General features: G+C 29.4%; 2 protein-coding genes across 2 annotated transcripts; one reads left to right on the top strand and one right to left on the bottom strand.

Annotated features, from left to right (window-relative positions):
- Positions 1-5,126: 5,126 nt before the first annotated feature.
- On the bottom strand, positions 5,127-6,083 carry LOC107032354 (abscisic acid receptor PYL4-like). Its single transcript, XM_015233951.2, has one exon. It carries the CDS (start codon positions 5,898-5,900, stop codon positions 5,289-5,291), a length of 612 nt encoding a protein of 203 aa, XP_015089437.1. The 5' UTR covers positions 5,901-6,083; the 3' UTR covers positions 5,127-5,288.
- Positions 6,084-13,119: 7,036 nt separating this feature from the next.
- LOC107032055 (uncharacterized protein At5g01610-like) lies at positions 13,120-17,082 on the top strand. The gene is made up of 3 exons (XM_015233613.2): positions 13,120-13,404; positions 15,793-15,847; positions 16,439-17,082. The coding sequence occupies exons 1-3, from the start codon at positions 13,318-13,320 to the stop codon at positions 16,807-16,809; spliced, it is 513 nt and encodes a 170-aa protein (XP_015089099.1). The 5' UTR covers positions 13,120-13,317; the 3' UTR covers positions 16,810-17,082.
- Positions 17,083-18,970: the final 1,888 nt, after the last annotated feature.

The following is an 18,970-nucleotide window of genomic DNA, read 5'->3' on the forward strand; positions in this document are numbered from 1 at the left end:
TTTATATATATATATATATATATATATATATATATATATATATATAAGATATTAAGAAAAGGAAAGCTTAACCTAAGATGTATTAGACAAAGTGCACAGATATCCGATTTTGATGCTTCCGTTTATGTTCTATCTGTCAATAACCTAATCTACATAAAGTGATATGTAACATGTAAAAATGAACGTAGTACAAAATTATTGTAATATCATCATCATCAATAATAGTAACAAAAACAAAAACAATAACAAACTCAGTAAAATTTTATTAAGTGGGGTCTAGAGAGGATATAGTATACACAAAATTTACCATGACCTTGTGAAGGTAGAGAGGATATTTCTGAGCATCAAATCCAATTAATACAGGAGAAGACGCAATGAAGGGAGCATATAAGTTAATAAGGGATTCAAAATTTAAAAAAAATAGACATACGAAGAAGCCAAAGGGGGGTCGACATCTATCATATCTATCTAAAAATTTATTTTAACCATGTATAAATAATATAATTTTTCCGCCGAAGAGGGTTCAAATGAATCCTAAGGTGGCTTCGCCACTGTCTAAAACTACAAGAATATGTCTCGTACTAAGCAAAATTATATCCCTACTAACTTTCTACGTAGAATTAAATCAATAAATCATTTGCTAATTTTTATGCCAATAATTTTCTCTCTTTTGTGCTAATCATTTAAATCCAAAATGAGAAGAGATACTTAAAGGTAGAAGGAACCATAGCAAAATAAGAAAGTTGAAAACCCAAATTGGTGAAAGCGTATATGAAAAAGTTGGGCCAACACATGGGCTTGCACGTGACATATTCACACTAAGAAATCTCTCTCTCTCTCAATTTTAAAATCATCGTAGCATATTTAATATAATTTTATAAATATATTAATAAAAGAAATTAAAAAGTGATTTGAACATAGTTTTTATCATGTTACCTTATGCGGATAAAAGAAATAATTTTTGATAAACCCTTGATTAAATATGATTTTAGAATATTATATTTAAATCGTTAGTGTAAAATTTAAAATTTAGAATAATACTAGCTATTTTTCAGTTGCAAAGAATCAACTGTAGCTATTTATTGTGAATTTTTCTCATAATATTTTTGACATTAACGTCCTTTGGGTACTTTTTTCTTTTGTTATGTTATTCTCTAGGAATATATTTGATTCCACCTCCATTTTATTATTTGGTCAACAACTCAAAAAATAGTCATTACAAGCTGTTTGTTTGATTATTATTATTATTATTTAGACAGTTGAAAAATAATTTAAAAGTAATTTTAAATTATTAACATTGTGATAATCATCATTTTCTTTATTTCCATTTGTAAGGAAATTTTTTTGGGACTATTCCGCTTTGTGTTTGGGAGGTTATGCCATAATCCCTCTTTGCTGTACTCATTTTTTCAAAAATAAATAAATGAAAGTGACTTTCACATGCCATATGCCATATGCATGCATGTCTTAATAATTATATGATAAGTTCATCTTCTTTTCTTATTATTTACCTACCAAAAAAAAATTTATATCAAAATAATGTTCTTAATAAAGGTGATTTTATGTCCGCAACTTTAATTTGAGATCACTAATTAAGAATAAAAGAATATTTATCACTCTATCACAATTTGCATTGAGGGTAGCTCTTAACATCTTCAGTCACTAATATCAAAAATGATGTTTAGCAATAATTAGTTACTAATAATAATTTAATTACCGCTAAATATGTTTTAAAAACAATTAACATTCTTTATAAATGTCTCTAAAGCTTTTAATTATGTTAAATCTAATGATTATTAAAATCAATAAAATATATCTAACACTATTTATTAATAAATATATTTAATATTGCTGCTAAAAGTCTATTTTTATTATAGTAAATAATCACTTGAGATAAAATTAAAATGAATGGCCTAGTCAATTTGACTAATTAACACTTTGAAATATAGCATTTTGATATAAGAAAATTGGATCTTAATTTGGAGTATATTTCAAGGAGTATTTTTTAAACAAGAGTACAATATAAGTTCGAAAAGTTCAACTTTTCAATTTTGATTAATTTTCAAAATTAATCAGAATAAATTAATTTAATATTTTAAATTAAAAAGTTGAATATTCAAAAAATATTATTAGTTACAATTTTCACATACAAATATGTTTAAAAAATAGTATATCTTAATGTATTATACTTCTTCTGTCTCGAATTATTTGTCCACTATTAAATTCACATACCTATTAAGAAAATAATTATTAACATAATGGAATTACTAATTTACTCCTATTAATTATAAAGTTGATGAATAAAAAACTTAAAATTTTCAAAAAGTTAATGTCTTAATTTTTGTAGCCTTAAAAGCCGCAATTAGCCAACTAATTAAAGAGCCCCAACCTAGAGTAGCTAGGTGGATAAAATTATAAAAAGGATCTTGAACTAGCATGATCTAATTAAGGTTGAATGTATTCAGATTGATTCTTTTGACAAAACAAAGTAAATGTAAAATATATTACTTCATAGTTGGATTATTATTATTATTATTATTATATAATTAAATATTTAATAATTTCTTGACACATTGAATTTAGGTGAACACATATATTATTCTATCTATTCTGAACGTTGATAAAAAAGGATGTTACTTTTATTGATAAGAGTCTTTACATTATTTAAAATTTAATAGTCAAGAAAATATTTTGATTCTCGTATACTTCTTCACTATTTTAATTTATATGAAGTTGTTTTGATTGGGTACAAAATAAGTTAAAAGAATAAAAGAGAGAATTTTGAAATTTATAATTTAAATAAGTTATCAATATTTATATTGCTATAGATTATCTCATTAAAAATAAAACAAGATACAAAGTTAAACTGTTATTAGCTATGAGAAGATGTCGTTATTTTTTTCGTTTAGCTAAAAACAAAGATAAACACATAAATCGAGACAAAAAAATAGTCTTTCCATCACAAATTATGCAGACATAATTTTTAAAAATTGTAATTTCAAATTATTTGTTATTTTATAAGTTTAATACAAAATTAATTATTTTCCCCATTTTATCTTTAGTAGTAGTAAGTATTCTTGATGACTAGAATCATCATTGAATAGATATTCATCGAGAAATTACTCCCTCCATTTAAAAAAGGGTAACCTAGTTTGATTTGAAACGAAGTTTAAGAAAAAAGCAAAAAGATTTTTTAATCTTGTGGTTCTAAATTAAAGTTATGTTAAATATATCAAAATGTCAATCTTGTGGTCTTAAATACGCTACGTAAAAAGTTAAAATTAAAGTATTACAAAAAAAAAGGAATCATTCTTTTTTAAACAAACTAAAAAAGAAATATGAACATTATTCTTAAAACGGAAAGAATATATTTTAAAAATACAAAATATAGATAAAATAGTCAAAATTCCTCTTCAATAGTGTATGGCCAGAGCCATCTTAGGCTAAGGGTGATTAATTGCACACCTATATAAATGTTTAATATTAGCTATTATAAGTGTGTATTTCATATATACATCCTTAACACAATTGCAAAAAAAAAAAATTGTATACATTCTACTTTCAATTTCTGACTTCGTTAATAATATTTCCTTACAGACGTGCATATATGTAACAAGAAACACGACAAATAAATAGATACAAATGAAATAATACTAAATATTACTTATAATTATCAAATGTGATGAAGTAATTAATATTTTTTTATTTTAAATCAGAGATCTTAAATTTGAATATCTTGAGAGGATGATAAGAGTGACGTGAAGACATTGATTAATATAAATAATAAGTGGACAAGAAGTTGCACGGGGATCATGAATTAGAAAATAGTACATCAAGTTGCAATAACAAGTTGCATATATCTATTCAAAAATTGCCAGAAGATAAGTAGAGCAACTTGCATCTATCTCTCTGTCCCTTTTTTTACTTCTTTTTTTTTTTCCTACTTAAAAACACTACGTACGTAAACAAATCCTGATATGACAATTGAATATTTTGCAACTTGCTCTTTTATTGAATTGATAAATATAATAATACTATATACTATATACTATATGTCAGCTAATTGGCTTTTCTTTCCTTAAAGTCCCCTCCAACTTGCCTCTTTTATTCTCATCAACTTGTCTCAATAATTTATACGACACCCTACTAACCATATACTATATTAATTAGTTCTACTTCTTAATTATATAATAATAATAATCGTATAATCATATAAATGTAAATTTCTAATTACGTATCTCTCATTCTACGACTTACTCCACGAATTCAAACAATATAGTTATTTATGTTTTCTTATTATTACCATTTGGGAGGAATACTTGCCTATCTGAGAAGTAAAAGCTCTTGTTAGTTGTTACTATATATAATGTCTTTGAATCGTGAAAAGTTGTGGGAATACATTGTTTGAATTTCTTTTACATTTATGAAACTTCAAAAAATTCCATTCCATATACAACTTTTGTGTTCCACATTAACTTACCATATCATCTAATTTTTCTGTCCCTACATATATCTCGTACAACTTATTATTATTCGTGTATATTTATAGAGGATTGATCAACTCATGAAAATAAATTTAAAGGGTAATGTAAAGAGTAACGCGTAATAATATGACTTACATGTTATTATCATTTCTACCTTGCCTAATGTACCACAAAAAAATAATCAGTGACTATCCTTAATTTACGTACTTTTTTTTGTCATTCGGTGTTCAGTATTTATATTAAAATTAACTAAATTTGGATTCACCTTGAAAATCTGAGAGATAAATGACTTCGGAGCAAAAAAAAACATTAACTTAATATTTACTGCTTGATTACGTTGTTAAATTTATTCTTAAAACTATCAAACAAAATCATTTAGCTTCATCTTCATTCTTATAATTTGAATCATATACAAATAGCAAATATATTAAAAGGATTTTATAAATAATTAGGGAATTGCTAAATAATATATACTCCTATTGTTATTTCATTTCAATATTAATAATCTCTTGATAGTATATAATATATCCCATCTTTGGACTTTATCAAGATTATAATTGATAATTGCATTACTTATACTTAAAGGTTCTATCACAAATAAATAAACTAGCATGGAAACAATTTTGTAAAAAAACAACCGTATAAAGAAATTAATTCTAACCATGAATTTATCTTCAAACAAGTGATGAACAACATTAGCTAAAAAGGTGCAACGATTCTTCAAATCATCATATCCTAAAAAAAAAAGAAATTCGATACAGTATCATTAACCCAGCTCAATTAATTTTACGAAATATTTCTATCTTACTTTAAATTCTCCGCGATCTGTTTCAGTGATAGAAGATTACATTTTACAATAGTATCAACAAAAACACACGTTTCATCTTTCGTATTCCCCTTTGGTATATCAACAACGTACGATTCCACAACGATCGTTCCATTACCAAACGGTTCTGGATGTAAAGTAGTAACAGATTTATAATTCGCGAGTCGGTGGTCCCCACCGACTACGCTAAAACTAATAACGTGGCGCTCTTCGTCAAGTATTTCGAGTCTCTCCGTGCTGTTGACAGCTGGCAGCCCGGAGATAACTCGGACTTCACGAAGAGTGCCTACGTTACCGTCTCCGTCGATGAGGTGGCAGCTCTTGATGAAGTGTTTATACGCTTGAGGGTTGTCGAATCGACGGACGACGGACCATACGGTGGATACCGGTGCTGAGATCCGCTGGATCGCAGCGGAGCAGCACTGGTAGGGTCCCACAAGATGCGCGTGATATTTGACGACGGAATCTGGTATATCTGCGGTGCATGGTATGGGTGTGTGGTGCTGTAGCGATTGTTTGTTACAATTACAAGGAGTGTTGGAAGTGATTCTTTGGAGTAAAATTGATGATTTTTGAGGATTTGGAATCATTTTCTTTTTGTGTGTGTTGAATATAATGAATTTTCAAACTATATAATAGTGGCTAATATAAGATCAGAGTTTTTTTTGTTGTGTTTTTTCTAGTGAATGATATAGTTTTGTATAGAGATATATAGAAGATCTAGAGAGAGAGAGAAATTGGACTTTGAAAGGAAGAAGAGACAATAGGTTTCATGTGAGGATGATAAAACTAGGAAGCTACTTGCTTATAGTCAACTTACCAAAACAACCCTAACCTTCAAGGATATTCTTTTTTTATTTTATTTTTTTATTATTATTTAATTTGCAACTCATATGATAGAATTATAAATAATTTAATAGTAAATTTAGATATATTTCATCCTTTCTATGAGAAAAATGAAATATTCATAACGACATAATTTGATTTAATCATGTTAGGATTTTTTGGAGAGAGATGTACAACAAGGTAGAAAAGGTGTATAAACAATTGATGTAATATTCAAGTATTCCTCCTTGTTTTTTTAACCCTAATCTAGTAAAGTTAGTGTGCTAGTGATTCGTTTTAAGTTTCTTAAAATTTGTATGCTTTTATAATGTGATATGATATTGTGTCAGATCTTCGTCAATAAATTTTTTTAAGTATATTTCTTTTTACGATATTTGGAGGAGGATATATAATCACACATTTAAGAAGTGTATTTATCATTAGTGTCATCTCTTTAATGATTAAATATCAATAAAAGTTGTTATAGATATTACATGATCAATCACCAGATGTTATATACTTATATTCATCTTATTATTGAGCAGCGTTTATTAGAAGCAACACCACATATTCCAATTTACATTTATTATTTTTTTGTTATGAACTTTTCCAACTGTCTGCCCTTTTTCTACTCACTTGTCAATCTAATTTTTGTATGATTTTTTAACCAAAAACATTGAAAATGTCTTCACAATTTATGTTCATACATATTTTATATGGAGTCATAAGTCATTGTCCAAGACTTCTATAACCAAAGGTGTCATATGTGGACACCCTTGATGGTTCTTAAGACGGGGTTTTACTCGATTTTATTTAGATTTGGTCTCCATGGTGATTACTAATATGCTTAACGAGGGTTTGTTTGATAACTTAAGGTTAAAAAATCTCATCGTCTAAGCCTCTAAGGGAAGCTAATCAGATGGCGGACTGTTTGGCTTAGATTGCGACTTGTTTAAACATGTAAATATATGGTATATGAGCCTAATCTAACGTCAAAAACTAGCTCACGGGGCGAAGATTTTCCAAATTAATATATGTAGTGTAAGAAGTTCCAAATCGATAGAGGGGTGAGAAATTGGTCCTCCTTATATGGACTTGGACAGACCTCCCCTCATGAGCTAGCTTTTGGGGTTGAGTTGAATCCATGTATTATTTCTTTACGTGGTATCAGAGCTAGACCCATCCCAAGTTGTCCAATTATGTTGGCCCCATTTAGAAGTGTTCACGTCTGGGCGTGCGGGGAGTGTTAAGAAGTCCCACATCGGTAGAGGGCCTCATGAACTAAGCTTTTGGGGTTAATTAAGTCCAAATATCATGTCTTTACAAGTAGACCGTCAATCAATTCCTCAACCAATATGGGACCTTAACCCACTCTAACATCCCCTTTCACGCCCATTAGCCCAACTGGAGTGTGGGTCGAGGGCCCAACAGGATGGACTGACTCTCACACTATGTAAAGATATGATACCTAAACCTAACTCAACCGTAAAAACTAGCTCATAAGGAGAGGATTACCCAAGACCATATTAGCGGACCAATAGTCTATTCCTCAACTAGTTTAGAACCTTAACCCACTCTAACAAAACAACAATATTATCTACCAAGATTCACAATGAGAAAAAAAAGGGTAAATTTACATATAAAAGCTAGGCCCTTAGAAGTGTTCATGTTTTCGTTGAAGTCTGGGTATGTTGGGGGAGTGTTAAGAAGTCCTACATTAGTAGTATGGGAAATTGATCTCCTTATATGGACTTGTCAAACCTCTATCCTGGACGTGTCGGAGAGTGTTAAGAAGTCCCACATTAGTAGAGGGATGGGAAATTGATCTCCTTATATGGACTTGGAGAAACCTCCCCTTACGAGCTAACTTTTAAGGTTGAATTTGATCCACATGTCATATCTTTACAAGTAGGCCATCAATCAATTCCTCAACCAATGTAGGACCTTAACCCGCTCTTTAACACCCCCTTTCACACCCAACAGCGCAACTGGAGTGTTGGTCGGGAGTCCAAACAGGATGGACTGCCTCTCGCGCTATGTAAAGATATGACACCTGAACCTAACTCAACCCAAAAAATTACCTCATGAGGAGGATTGTTCATGACCATATAAGCAGACCAATAATCTATTCCTCAACTAGTTTGGAACTTAGACCCATTCTAACAAAACAACAATATTATCTACCAAGCTTCAGGAGAAAAAAAACGTAAATTTACATATAAAAGTACTTCTTGAAAATTACTATAGTTTAGGCTTCTAAACTTCCTTGAAGAGCTCATAATGGCTGAAAGGAACTATTCATTAAGAACGGTCTCATTTTATTTTAGGGAAAAAGGTTAGAAATGCCCCTCAACTTTGTTTTATTGGTCGTCTATGCCCTTACTGTTAAAGTGGAGTTATATTTATCCCTTACCGTTAAAATGGAGTTATACTTACCCCTACCGTCACTAATTTGACCATTTATGCCCCTAAATTAGATGGAAAGTCCCAAATTAATTAAAATTATCCACCACCCGACCCGAATATACAACCCATTTTTGTTCATTTTCATCTTTAAACTTGTGTTCATTTTCAAAAACAACAAAATCATCTGATACAGCCAAACAATATCGAAAATAATGTAATAATGACTACGAATCCAAAAACACAAGAAGACAACAATGATTAAATGTAGGTAATCGAGCATTATTTTCTAGTCAGATCTTAAAAATTGTCGGAATTACTGTAGCTTGGAGCTCTAATTCGTCGTTGTTGATTTTCTCCGATTTATCGGAATAGGGATTATGCGGAGGTGGATGGACACTGTTCGCGATGTGGGTCTAGAGAAAGTCGAAAGAGTGGTTTTTGCTTGTTTCAGATTTGGTTTTGCTTTATTACTTATTGATTGGTAGTGGCTCGTCAGAGATGGAGATGAAGAGAAGAGAGGATTGTGGTGATTGTTGTTTGGCTGCTGAAAGAGGAAGGGTTTTTCGTTGAAAACCCTCCAATTTATACCATTTCATCTCCGTCATCTTCTCTACTTGTGGACAACTGTTCTGCTGGTGAAAGAGAAAAATTTCGGCTAAGATTACAGCGGCGCGCGTAGGTGGTGGCTATATTCTTGTAGCAAAAATATTTGTGTGCTTTTGAATTACTCACTGACTAATCTTGAGATGAAATTGTAATTAGATTTGGAGATTTGGGATGAAATTCAGTAAAAATGAAAGAAAATTCTTCATTGTAAAGAATAACGATGATTAAAAAAAAGATGATTAAGGCTAATAAAGTGGATATAAAAAGAGAAAAACGAGTATTTTGAAAAAGAAAAGAGGGAGAAAATGAACAAAAATGGGTTATAAGATTTGGTGGGTCGGGACGGGTTAAAATTGAGTAATTTGATTGATTTGGGTTTTCCATCCAATTGAGGGGCATAAATGGTGAAATTAGTGACGGCAGAGATAAAAATAACTCTATTTTAACGACAAGAACATAGTCAACCAATAAAACAAAATTGAGGAATATTTTTAACTCTTTTCCCTTTATTTTATTTTATTTAAAGGGGTGCAAAGACTGGACCAAAGACTTTTAAACAAGCAATAACCATTTTGTACCAAATTCATAATTAGCTGCAGAACTAATTAGCTGCAGAACTGGATGAATTATTTTATATTCTCTTGTCTAAATTTGAATAAATTAATTATGTTTGATAAAGTTGTGATATCATGCATAACCACTTGCATTTGAACCTATATTGTCCATTATAAAAAGTTTGAATTAATATCTCAGCTTTGATATATTATTTAGCAAAATCATTAAAATTTATTTAATAAAATTACTTAACTTAGAATTGTATAAATAAAATCACTCAACTTAGAATTTTGTATCAATAAAACCACTTAACTAAATTTATTATTACAAAAAATTTGATATGATAAAATTATTTCTTTTATGTCAAGTTCATTTTATTATTAAATAGTAAACTAATGGCTAAAAATTACTACTTCATTATAATTAATTCTAAAAAAAGTAACCAAAAAAGAATAAGAACTAATTTAAATGATTCTATTTACGTAAAAGAAAAAATCCTATTATGTATATGTAAATAAACTACTATAATTTGTTTTATGATTTGTAATAATCCATTTTTGTTGGATGGATTTGTTTTATTAGCAAGTCATGAATGACGTTGGAGGGTCAAGTGATCCTTAGGCATTTCTTATGGTTGATCGATCGACAAGATTCTTTTACTTTATTTTTAGTGTTAATTCCAACATAAAAGTGTTTGTATTATTCTTTTTTAAATCATCACCAACTATTTAATAAATGACCATTATCCTCGGAGACTTTTGGTTTTAGGATTTTGGTTCCTATGGTTATTATTTCAAATTGATGGTGTTATATGCTATAACATGTGATTAATGGGTTAGGCCATACATTTAAAAGGAAGTCACAAAAAAATTGGAGAAATGAGATCTTTTGCACTCTTACCATTGACATTTTCAGATCTTAAAAATGAGCATATCTCTTATGAAAAGAAAAATGTGATTCATGGGTTAGATCATATATACATTTAAAAGAAACTCACAAGGAAATGAGATCTCTTGCCCTCTTACAGTTTAAATAGAAGAAAATGATATATTCAGTTATTAAAAAATGAAATGAAAAGTCAAGGAAATGTGATCTCTTACCCTCTTACAATTTGAATAGAAGAAAATGACATCTTCAAATTATAAAGTTAAATATTATGTTGTAAAATAAAAATCTCTTATAAAAAAGAGAACGTTATAAAAAGTTTATAAAGGGCTAGGAAACCATTTCGGATACTATTGAAGCAAATTATAAATATTGTAACTTACTATAATTTAATTTGGTTTATTTGAATATCTAATAATCAAAATTTGGTTCCTTTAGTTAATTCGTTTATAGGTGAAAGATGACTAACCGAAAAACAAGTATTCCTGCTTGGAAAAAACTTATTCGCATTTAGTGTTTTGCACTAAGTCAATGTAATTTTCATAATTACGTAATTTAATGAAGTAAAATGAATTATAAATTCAAACACATGATAAGTATATATTAATTTTGTGTAAACAGCCGACGCAAATAAGTTTTACCCATTCCTACTATTCATGACCAGAATTAAATCATAATTCAGAGAAGAAATGGATCAAAATTGATATATTAAAAATTAATTAAAAAAATAATTAAAACTACAAAACAAATCCATATTTTGTTTTTGCAAAATATAATTTTTTATATGAATAATTTTTCATCAAACTAAATATTTCAAATTTAAAATTAAATCTAACTAAATCAAATCAAATATCTATTTTCAATCAATTTAATTCGAATCGTAATTTAATTTAATTTTCTAACCATAACCATGAAATAACTTTACTTGTGTCTTGCGAATTTGCAATTTTTGTTTAATAATGTCAAAGGGTTATTTTAACCACTTTTTGTTTATCACTTAAAGTGTTGAAGGGCAAGAAATATAAACCCTCAATTTGATATATCATTGTATTTAGATAACAATTTTTTCTCATAAATGATTCGACTACTTTTATTACTAAAGACAAGGTGATTCTACAAAGACAGATTATTGCTTGATCAAGTCAAATGAAAAAAAGAAGTCTATAGTAAATATATGATGTGTCAAGTTGGACAAATCTAATAATTTTTATTTTTACATTTTTTAGTGAAATATATATAATCATAAAAGGTCAATACGTATTGAGCTGTATTAAGTTAATAATATCATATAAAATTTAAAAGTCAATGAACCAATTATAAAGATAGTAAGTCAATTTTTTTATCACCGCCAATAAAACAATTTAACTCACACTTTAAATTTTTTCCAAAATAAACATATACTAATGTACCATGAAGTTCAAAAAAGAGTTCATCAATTAAATGAATCCCAAATCTTCTAAATTACTATTATTTAGATATGTAAATAGTTTCAAAATAACAATTTTATATATGTAGACATAGTGAAATGGAGAAATCTTTCTAAATTAACAAAATGTTTTTAAGTTTTTGGTTGGCTCCATTATTTGTATTAGCCCAAATTCAAAATTTTAGCCATTTTCTTCCAAATTTTGTGCCTTTTTTTTTTTAAATTAATAAGCAATGTGAAATTGTATAAGCAATATATAACTAAGCTGTATTGTCTCTAACAATGATGTATTCTGTACATGTATATTGTATTTATAAATAAGATTGTATATAAGATTAAATTATTAAAAAGTAGCAATCAATATTAAAATATATACATTATATTTTTTTAAATAATATAAATAAATAGTGTATGTCAACTATGCTATTATAGGTTGTATCTCATTTTGTCTTCTTTTACAAAATGATTTATTGGATATATATTTGGATTGCATTTTTAAAGTGCAATATATATTTATCCGTGTGACATAATATTTTGAAAAATACAATTCAATTTTTTTTTGCATAGTTTGACACTATAGTGTACTATTTACTATCGAACAAATATATTTAAATTAATGAAGAACTTTTCTAAATTATGATTAGATAATAATGTTTAATTTTCCTATATTATTTGTTTTATCTAAAAATGATTTTAATAAAAAATAGTTAGTTAAACATAATGTACAGTATATGTAACATACACTTAACAAGTAATCATACGAATACGAAAATATATCTCGTAAGGAAAATCAAATATGCTTCTTGGATAATCTCATTACACCAATTTTACTGGATAAAACTTAGTCATATCGAGTGGTTATATCAAGTCAGAACATGCATTTCATGCGTTTAAATTTACAGTTTATTTTACTTCATTAAATCATGTAATAAAAAAATTATATTGACTCAATAAAATAATTAGGGTAAATAAATTTTTTTTTCTTACTTAAACAACTTAAATTTATATTTTTAGTATACGGATCCATGCGATGCGCGACCATTTTACTAGGCAATTAATGATTTAAAGATATAAAAAGGATTTACGATTGTGGCACGCACGATACTTAAGAGTTAAGAGAACATTAATAGGAAACGAAGCTTTGCCAAAACAAAATTGGGGTTAGAAGAGAACTCGATTCCACTTTATCTCTCTGAATTGGACTCAGAGAGAGACAGAGAGAGAGAGGGAGGAAGGAGGAAGAAGAGTTGTTTAAGCTTTTGGATTTTTTGTTATTGGGTTTATAGAAATCTTCGACATTGAGAATGGATCAGATATTGAACAAAGTGGGTTCTTACTGGATAGGTAAAAGAGCCAACAAGGAGATCAATTCCGTCGGCGATGACATTAATGTATGCCCTTTTCTCCCTTACATTCGGTTTGCTTATCAAATGTTTTGATTGTTATGATCTAATTTCGGGATGCGTTTCTTCTTTTATGAGTGTGGAAGTAATTGATTGTGCAATTTACCTGAATGATTAACAAGTTCGTTCTCAATTTTGATAAAGATTAGTTCTTTCTAGATAGGGTTTCTACTTGGTATACTGCGGTTCAAGCTGAGGATAGTGGGTGTGACCACAATTTCCTTTTTTCTCAAAGTTATCGGTTATTAATCAACTTTAGTGTTTCGTTCAGGCCTGGTTATTTGAGCTTTTTCTGTGGTCTAATTTTGGGAATTCTTAATTATGTTTGTTGGAAGCATGAAAATTTAACAGCTTTGATTGCAAAATTTATGTTAACGTTTAAGATTTTTATCCTCTCGTAGTGTATATTTGCTGAATGAGTGTTTCTTGCTAGAATTGGATGTAGGATTTTAAGCCGGAGTGTTTTTGTTCTAAGATTTAGATAGAACAATGCAGGATGTGTGATGGATGGTGTACATCATGACAGAGTGCCAATTTTTTTAATTTATAATCCTCACGCGATGAGCCAAAACTCCTATTTGAGGATGTTATGCTATTTTACCAAATAGGACATTCTGTTGTCAAATGCATGGAATCTTGCTAGTTGCAAAGCATGACTTTTGTAAATTGTTGTCGCTCTTTCCAATTCATGTGAAGATGTTTTGACTGGGCACAACAGTTACGAATGAAAGGAAGACTTTTGAAATCTTGTTGTCCAAAATAATCAGTGGGCATTTCACATTGAAAATGAAAAGTTCAGTGTAAATTGTGACTATATATAGAAAAGTTCCATTCTTTTTGGGACCTGTCAAAAAAGAAAGAGAGTACATACGGAGCGGGGGGAGTATAGAATAGTGCATATGAAGATACCATTTTGCTGATTGCTCTGCAGCCTGGTTATCAACTGGCGCTCCCCCATATTTTGATCAATGTTGTTGCTATTCAGAAGAACTTCAACTTGGGATAAATATGACTTCTATGACATGATGGAAGTTAAAGTTTACTTCCATTGGCATTTGTGAGGATTATTTAGTGAGTGCTCTTGAAAATTGGTTTTCGGTACATATTATAGATGTACTGCATTTCCATCTGTACCTTGATATTTAATCTTTAGATGTATTGGGAAAATGGCTCTTTGACTGTAAATGGGAATGCGGAACCCTTCTTAGTGGAAAGTGGATTGATTACCAGTTAATGCCGCTAGATTTTTTTTTTGGACAAGACTTCCACATACAACAAGCTGGAGGCATGGTACCACTAGATTTTGTCACTGATGTGATAAAATTCACAACTTTTTGGATGAGCAGTATCTTCTCTCTCATGTTGTTCTTCCATTTTTTCGTATTTACTATCTTGTTCTTGGACAGTAGACAAATTTGTATTTTCCATTGCTGGTCTAAGGCTCATGTGGACTTATTTGTGTGGTTGCCCTTCGATTTTGATGAATTGCATCTCCTGTTGCATTTATTAGGTTCTGTTAGGACATGAGTTTTCTTTTCCCTTTTTTCTAAAAATATTTTCATTGAACATTGTTTTTGGTTAGTTTTGAAGGTGATTTTTTTCAAATTTGAAAAAGTGATTTTTTTTCTCACTCACGAAACTTTAAAAAGAAGAGGAAAGAATCAAGTGAAATGCATGTCTAAACGCAACTTCAATTTGCAATACAATTTTTCAACCTCTAGACTATTTCTTTTTTCAGATATCATTCCGTTAATGTCCAAACACCTACTTGATTGTTTTTAAGGAATAATATAATTCTTTATATTCTGTGAGGATAAAGGAACCTTCTACGCATCTTCTCCACCTTTATTATTTAATATGAGCACTAACTTTACGGTTGGGAATGCCAGTGAATGCTGGTGTGAAACTATTAACTGTGAATGCAAGAGTTATACAATTGAAAACCTTTATCCTAAAGATGATGTAAAAGCCAAAAGCCAACAGAAACGTTCAAATTCTAAAATAACAAAAACCAATAGAAACTTTTATGTTTAGTGTGATTAAAAGTATTATAATGTTATGACAGTTCTTCAGGAGAGAAAAATGGTAACCAAACCACTCAAGTGTTCTGCTGCACTGAAGCAAATGACCATAATTGATGGAGAGATTGAAAAGAATTTCTGATTCTGGAAAATCTTGATAATGTCACTTTTCTAGCACATCAGTTGAAAGCAATTTAGAACTATTATTCCCTAGGAAGAATAGTAGATGTTTGCTAAGTTTGGGTTGTTTGGCAAAGAGCAGTTGGTTCCTATCAGTCACTACTCTGTGTGGTATTTCTATACATCTGTTCCAGCCGTTTTGGTTCATACTGATCTTTTCCCTTTCAATAATCAGTCATTGCAAAGCAGCATTGAAGGAGGAACCAAGTGGCTAGTGAACAAGCTTAAAGGTTTGTCTTCTCTCTGCATAACTTTTCACCATGCTTGCACTTCCATCCCCCACCTCATCCTTGTATGTTCAAAATTTGCTGTCTGATCCACTAGGACACCTGTCTTTCCCCAAGGCAGTTTGAGGGCAAGGAAAGGAAAATAAAATCGCTATGTTGCTGCCAAGAATATCTCAGAATAGTGTTTATGAATATTAAAAATGGCGAGTGAATTAGTTGATGAGAAACCAGGAGTGCCGGGGTGGAACATATCTTGTAAGAGTCCGTCTGTGTTTATTCATGTGGCTCTTTTTTTCTTTTCTATTTGGGTGGAGAGGAATCGTCCGGCAAATTGAGGGAACTTTTTGTTTGTAAGGAGGGAACATTGGCTGAATATGGTGTAAGGAACCTTTCTCTAGTGATGTTTTTGTTGGGTGTTAGCTGTGGACTAGAAGACTATTCCATTCTAACTTATCTGGTTTCAAGTTCTTTATTATCTAACTGGGACTTGCTCGTTTTCTTGAGGATTTCTAGCTAGATCAAAAAGTTATATAGTATTGTCGTTTGGTACAAGTGATAACCTTTTATCTTCCCTTCTTAATCTTGGTTTTGTAGGAAAAATGCAAAAGCCATTGCCAGATCTTCTGAAGGAATATGATGTTCCAGTAGGTATTTTTCCTCGTGATGCCACCAATTACGAGTTCAATGAAGAGACACGAAAGCTCACCGTCTTTATACCATCTGTATGTGAAGTTGGCTACAAGGATTCATCTGTATTACGCTTCTCTACAGCTGTTACTGGATATCTGGAAAAAGGAAAGCTAGTCGAGATTGAAGGAATGAAAACAAAGGTGATGGTGTGGGTAAAAGTTACTGCCATCTCTTCAGAAAAATCCAAGGTTCATTTCACAGCTGGGTTGAAGAAAACCCGAAGTAGGGAAGCTTACGAGGTTCTGAGAGATGGAGTAGCTATCGAAAAGTTCTAGTGAGATAATTGGCTTTGAACGTTCGATATACCATGAAACCATTTCGAGGGCTCAAAATTACAACTTTTATATGTTAATTTCTGTCTCTTCTTTTTTATGCTGCTGCTGCAACCTCTGTGTTGGTTTTCTAAGTTTGATTCCAAAATATGTTTGGCATGTTAGAGTAAGTAACAAACAAAGCCTGAACGACTTTGAACTGATATTATTACTTTGTTTTAGACCAGTCCTAGTATTAAAAAATTGTTAGCCTTTTATTTACTTATTTTGGTCTCATACAATGATGCATACATATATACTATTGTAAAATTAGGTTGGATAAACTTTTTTTTTGGTACAGATAATGTGTTCTTCTTTGACCACAAAATATACAACATATTTAGTAGGGTTATAAACTAGGATGCTATTTTCTTCTTTTCCACATATTTCATGTTTTGGAGGAAAGGTATATTTAAACAACTAGATATATTTAATCTGTGACATTATGTGAATTATTTAAATAAATTCATAAAAAAAAAATTATTCTACTTATAATATTAATAAACTTAAATAAAATCATTAATAAAAAATAAATATGTAATGTACAAAGATGATGCAAATTCGCATAAATTAACTATTGAGTTAATATCTCATATGGTCACTCAACTACGTACTATTTCCTTAGAAAGTCACAACTTTGATATTTTCCAAAGTCACTCAACTATGAGTTCTTTTTTTAGCACTCAACCATGATTTCTTTTCTCATAAAGTCACTTAACTTTGATTTTTAATTCAAAATTCACTTAACTATGAGTTTCACTTACAAAGTCGTTCAATCTATTTAATTGATTTTTTTCATTAAAACTTACAAACATGAAATTTTTATTTCTAACTAAAATTATAAAAAATAAATTGATATTCATTTAAACTATTTAATAACCCGATCGATTGGAAATATATTATTTTATGATTTAATTATTTTTTGAATGTACTAACACGAAATTTTTATTTCTAACCATTTTTTTCAAAAAAAATAAAAGGATATTCATTTAAACCAATTAATTAATTTAACTCTAGCACTCTAAAATCAACATGTAAAGACCAATTTTTCTATAAAAAAAACATGTCAAGACCAAATCTTAATCAACTTAATGGTAGGAGAAACATTAGTAACAAATTCAAGCCATTTTTTTCATTCACTTTTTTTTTGTTCCTTCATTGAGTATCGTTGTTACTAGAAATTTTAATTTACTGAAAAAGTAATTTTGTAATTTCTAAATTTTATGAACAATGCACGAAGATCGTTGTATTCACACACAATTGGAGAAAAGGAGTAAAATAAAAGGTAATATATTATATTTTTGACGGATCGAATTATTCAATGATTTAAATGAATATTTTTTTATTTTTTAAAATTTTAGTATGAAATACAAATTTTATGTTTGTAAGTTTAATAAAAATATTTAATTAAATAGATTTGGTGACTTTGTAAGTAAAAGCATTCATAATTGAGTTACTTTATAAGTTAAACACTCATAGTTGAGTGACTTTTGAAATAAAAAACCAAAGTTGAGTGACTATTTAAGAAAAGATCTTATAATTGAGTGACTTTTTAAAAAAGAACTAATAGTTAAGTGACTTTTGAATTAAAAATCAAAGTTGAATGACTTTATGAGAAAAAAAAATACACAATTGAGTGATCATAAGAGATATTAAAACTCCCTAATTATTTGCTTTGTTTTGTTCAATCAAATTAATTTTAGTAGATTTATCAATCTTCCATTACTATATCCGTTGCATTAGCGCATGTTACATTTTCACTCAATTTTGGGAAGCATGATTTTTTTTTCCCTAACTTTTGTATCAAAGTTGTGCCACATGATTGTGACTATCTACCAATTAACAGACCCTTTTGAGGCATGATGATATAAATTCACCGATATACTGGTAAAATAGGTTTGCAGAAATATTCATGCTATATCAATAACAATAATAACATATTTGTGAAATTCCACAAGTGAAGTTTGAGTAGGATAGAGTGTACGTAAGTATTATTACTATCACATAGAAGTAAAGAGACTATTTTCGAAAGAAATTAAGCTCAAGTACAACAATTTCACGTATAAAGTAGAAGAAAATGCAAAGCCTACAAAAAAAGATTATAAATAACGAAATAATGTACGTA

This window comes from Solanum pennellii, chromosome 10 (genome assembly GCF_001406875.1).
Source record: "Solanum pennellii chromosome 10, SPENNV200".
Lineage (NCBI taxonomy): Eukaryota > Viridiplantae > Streptophyta > Magnoliopsida > Solanales > Solanaceae > Solanum > Solanum pennellii.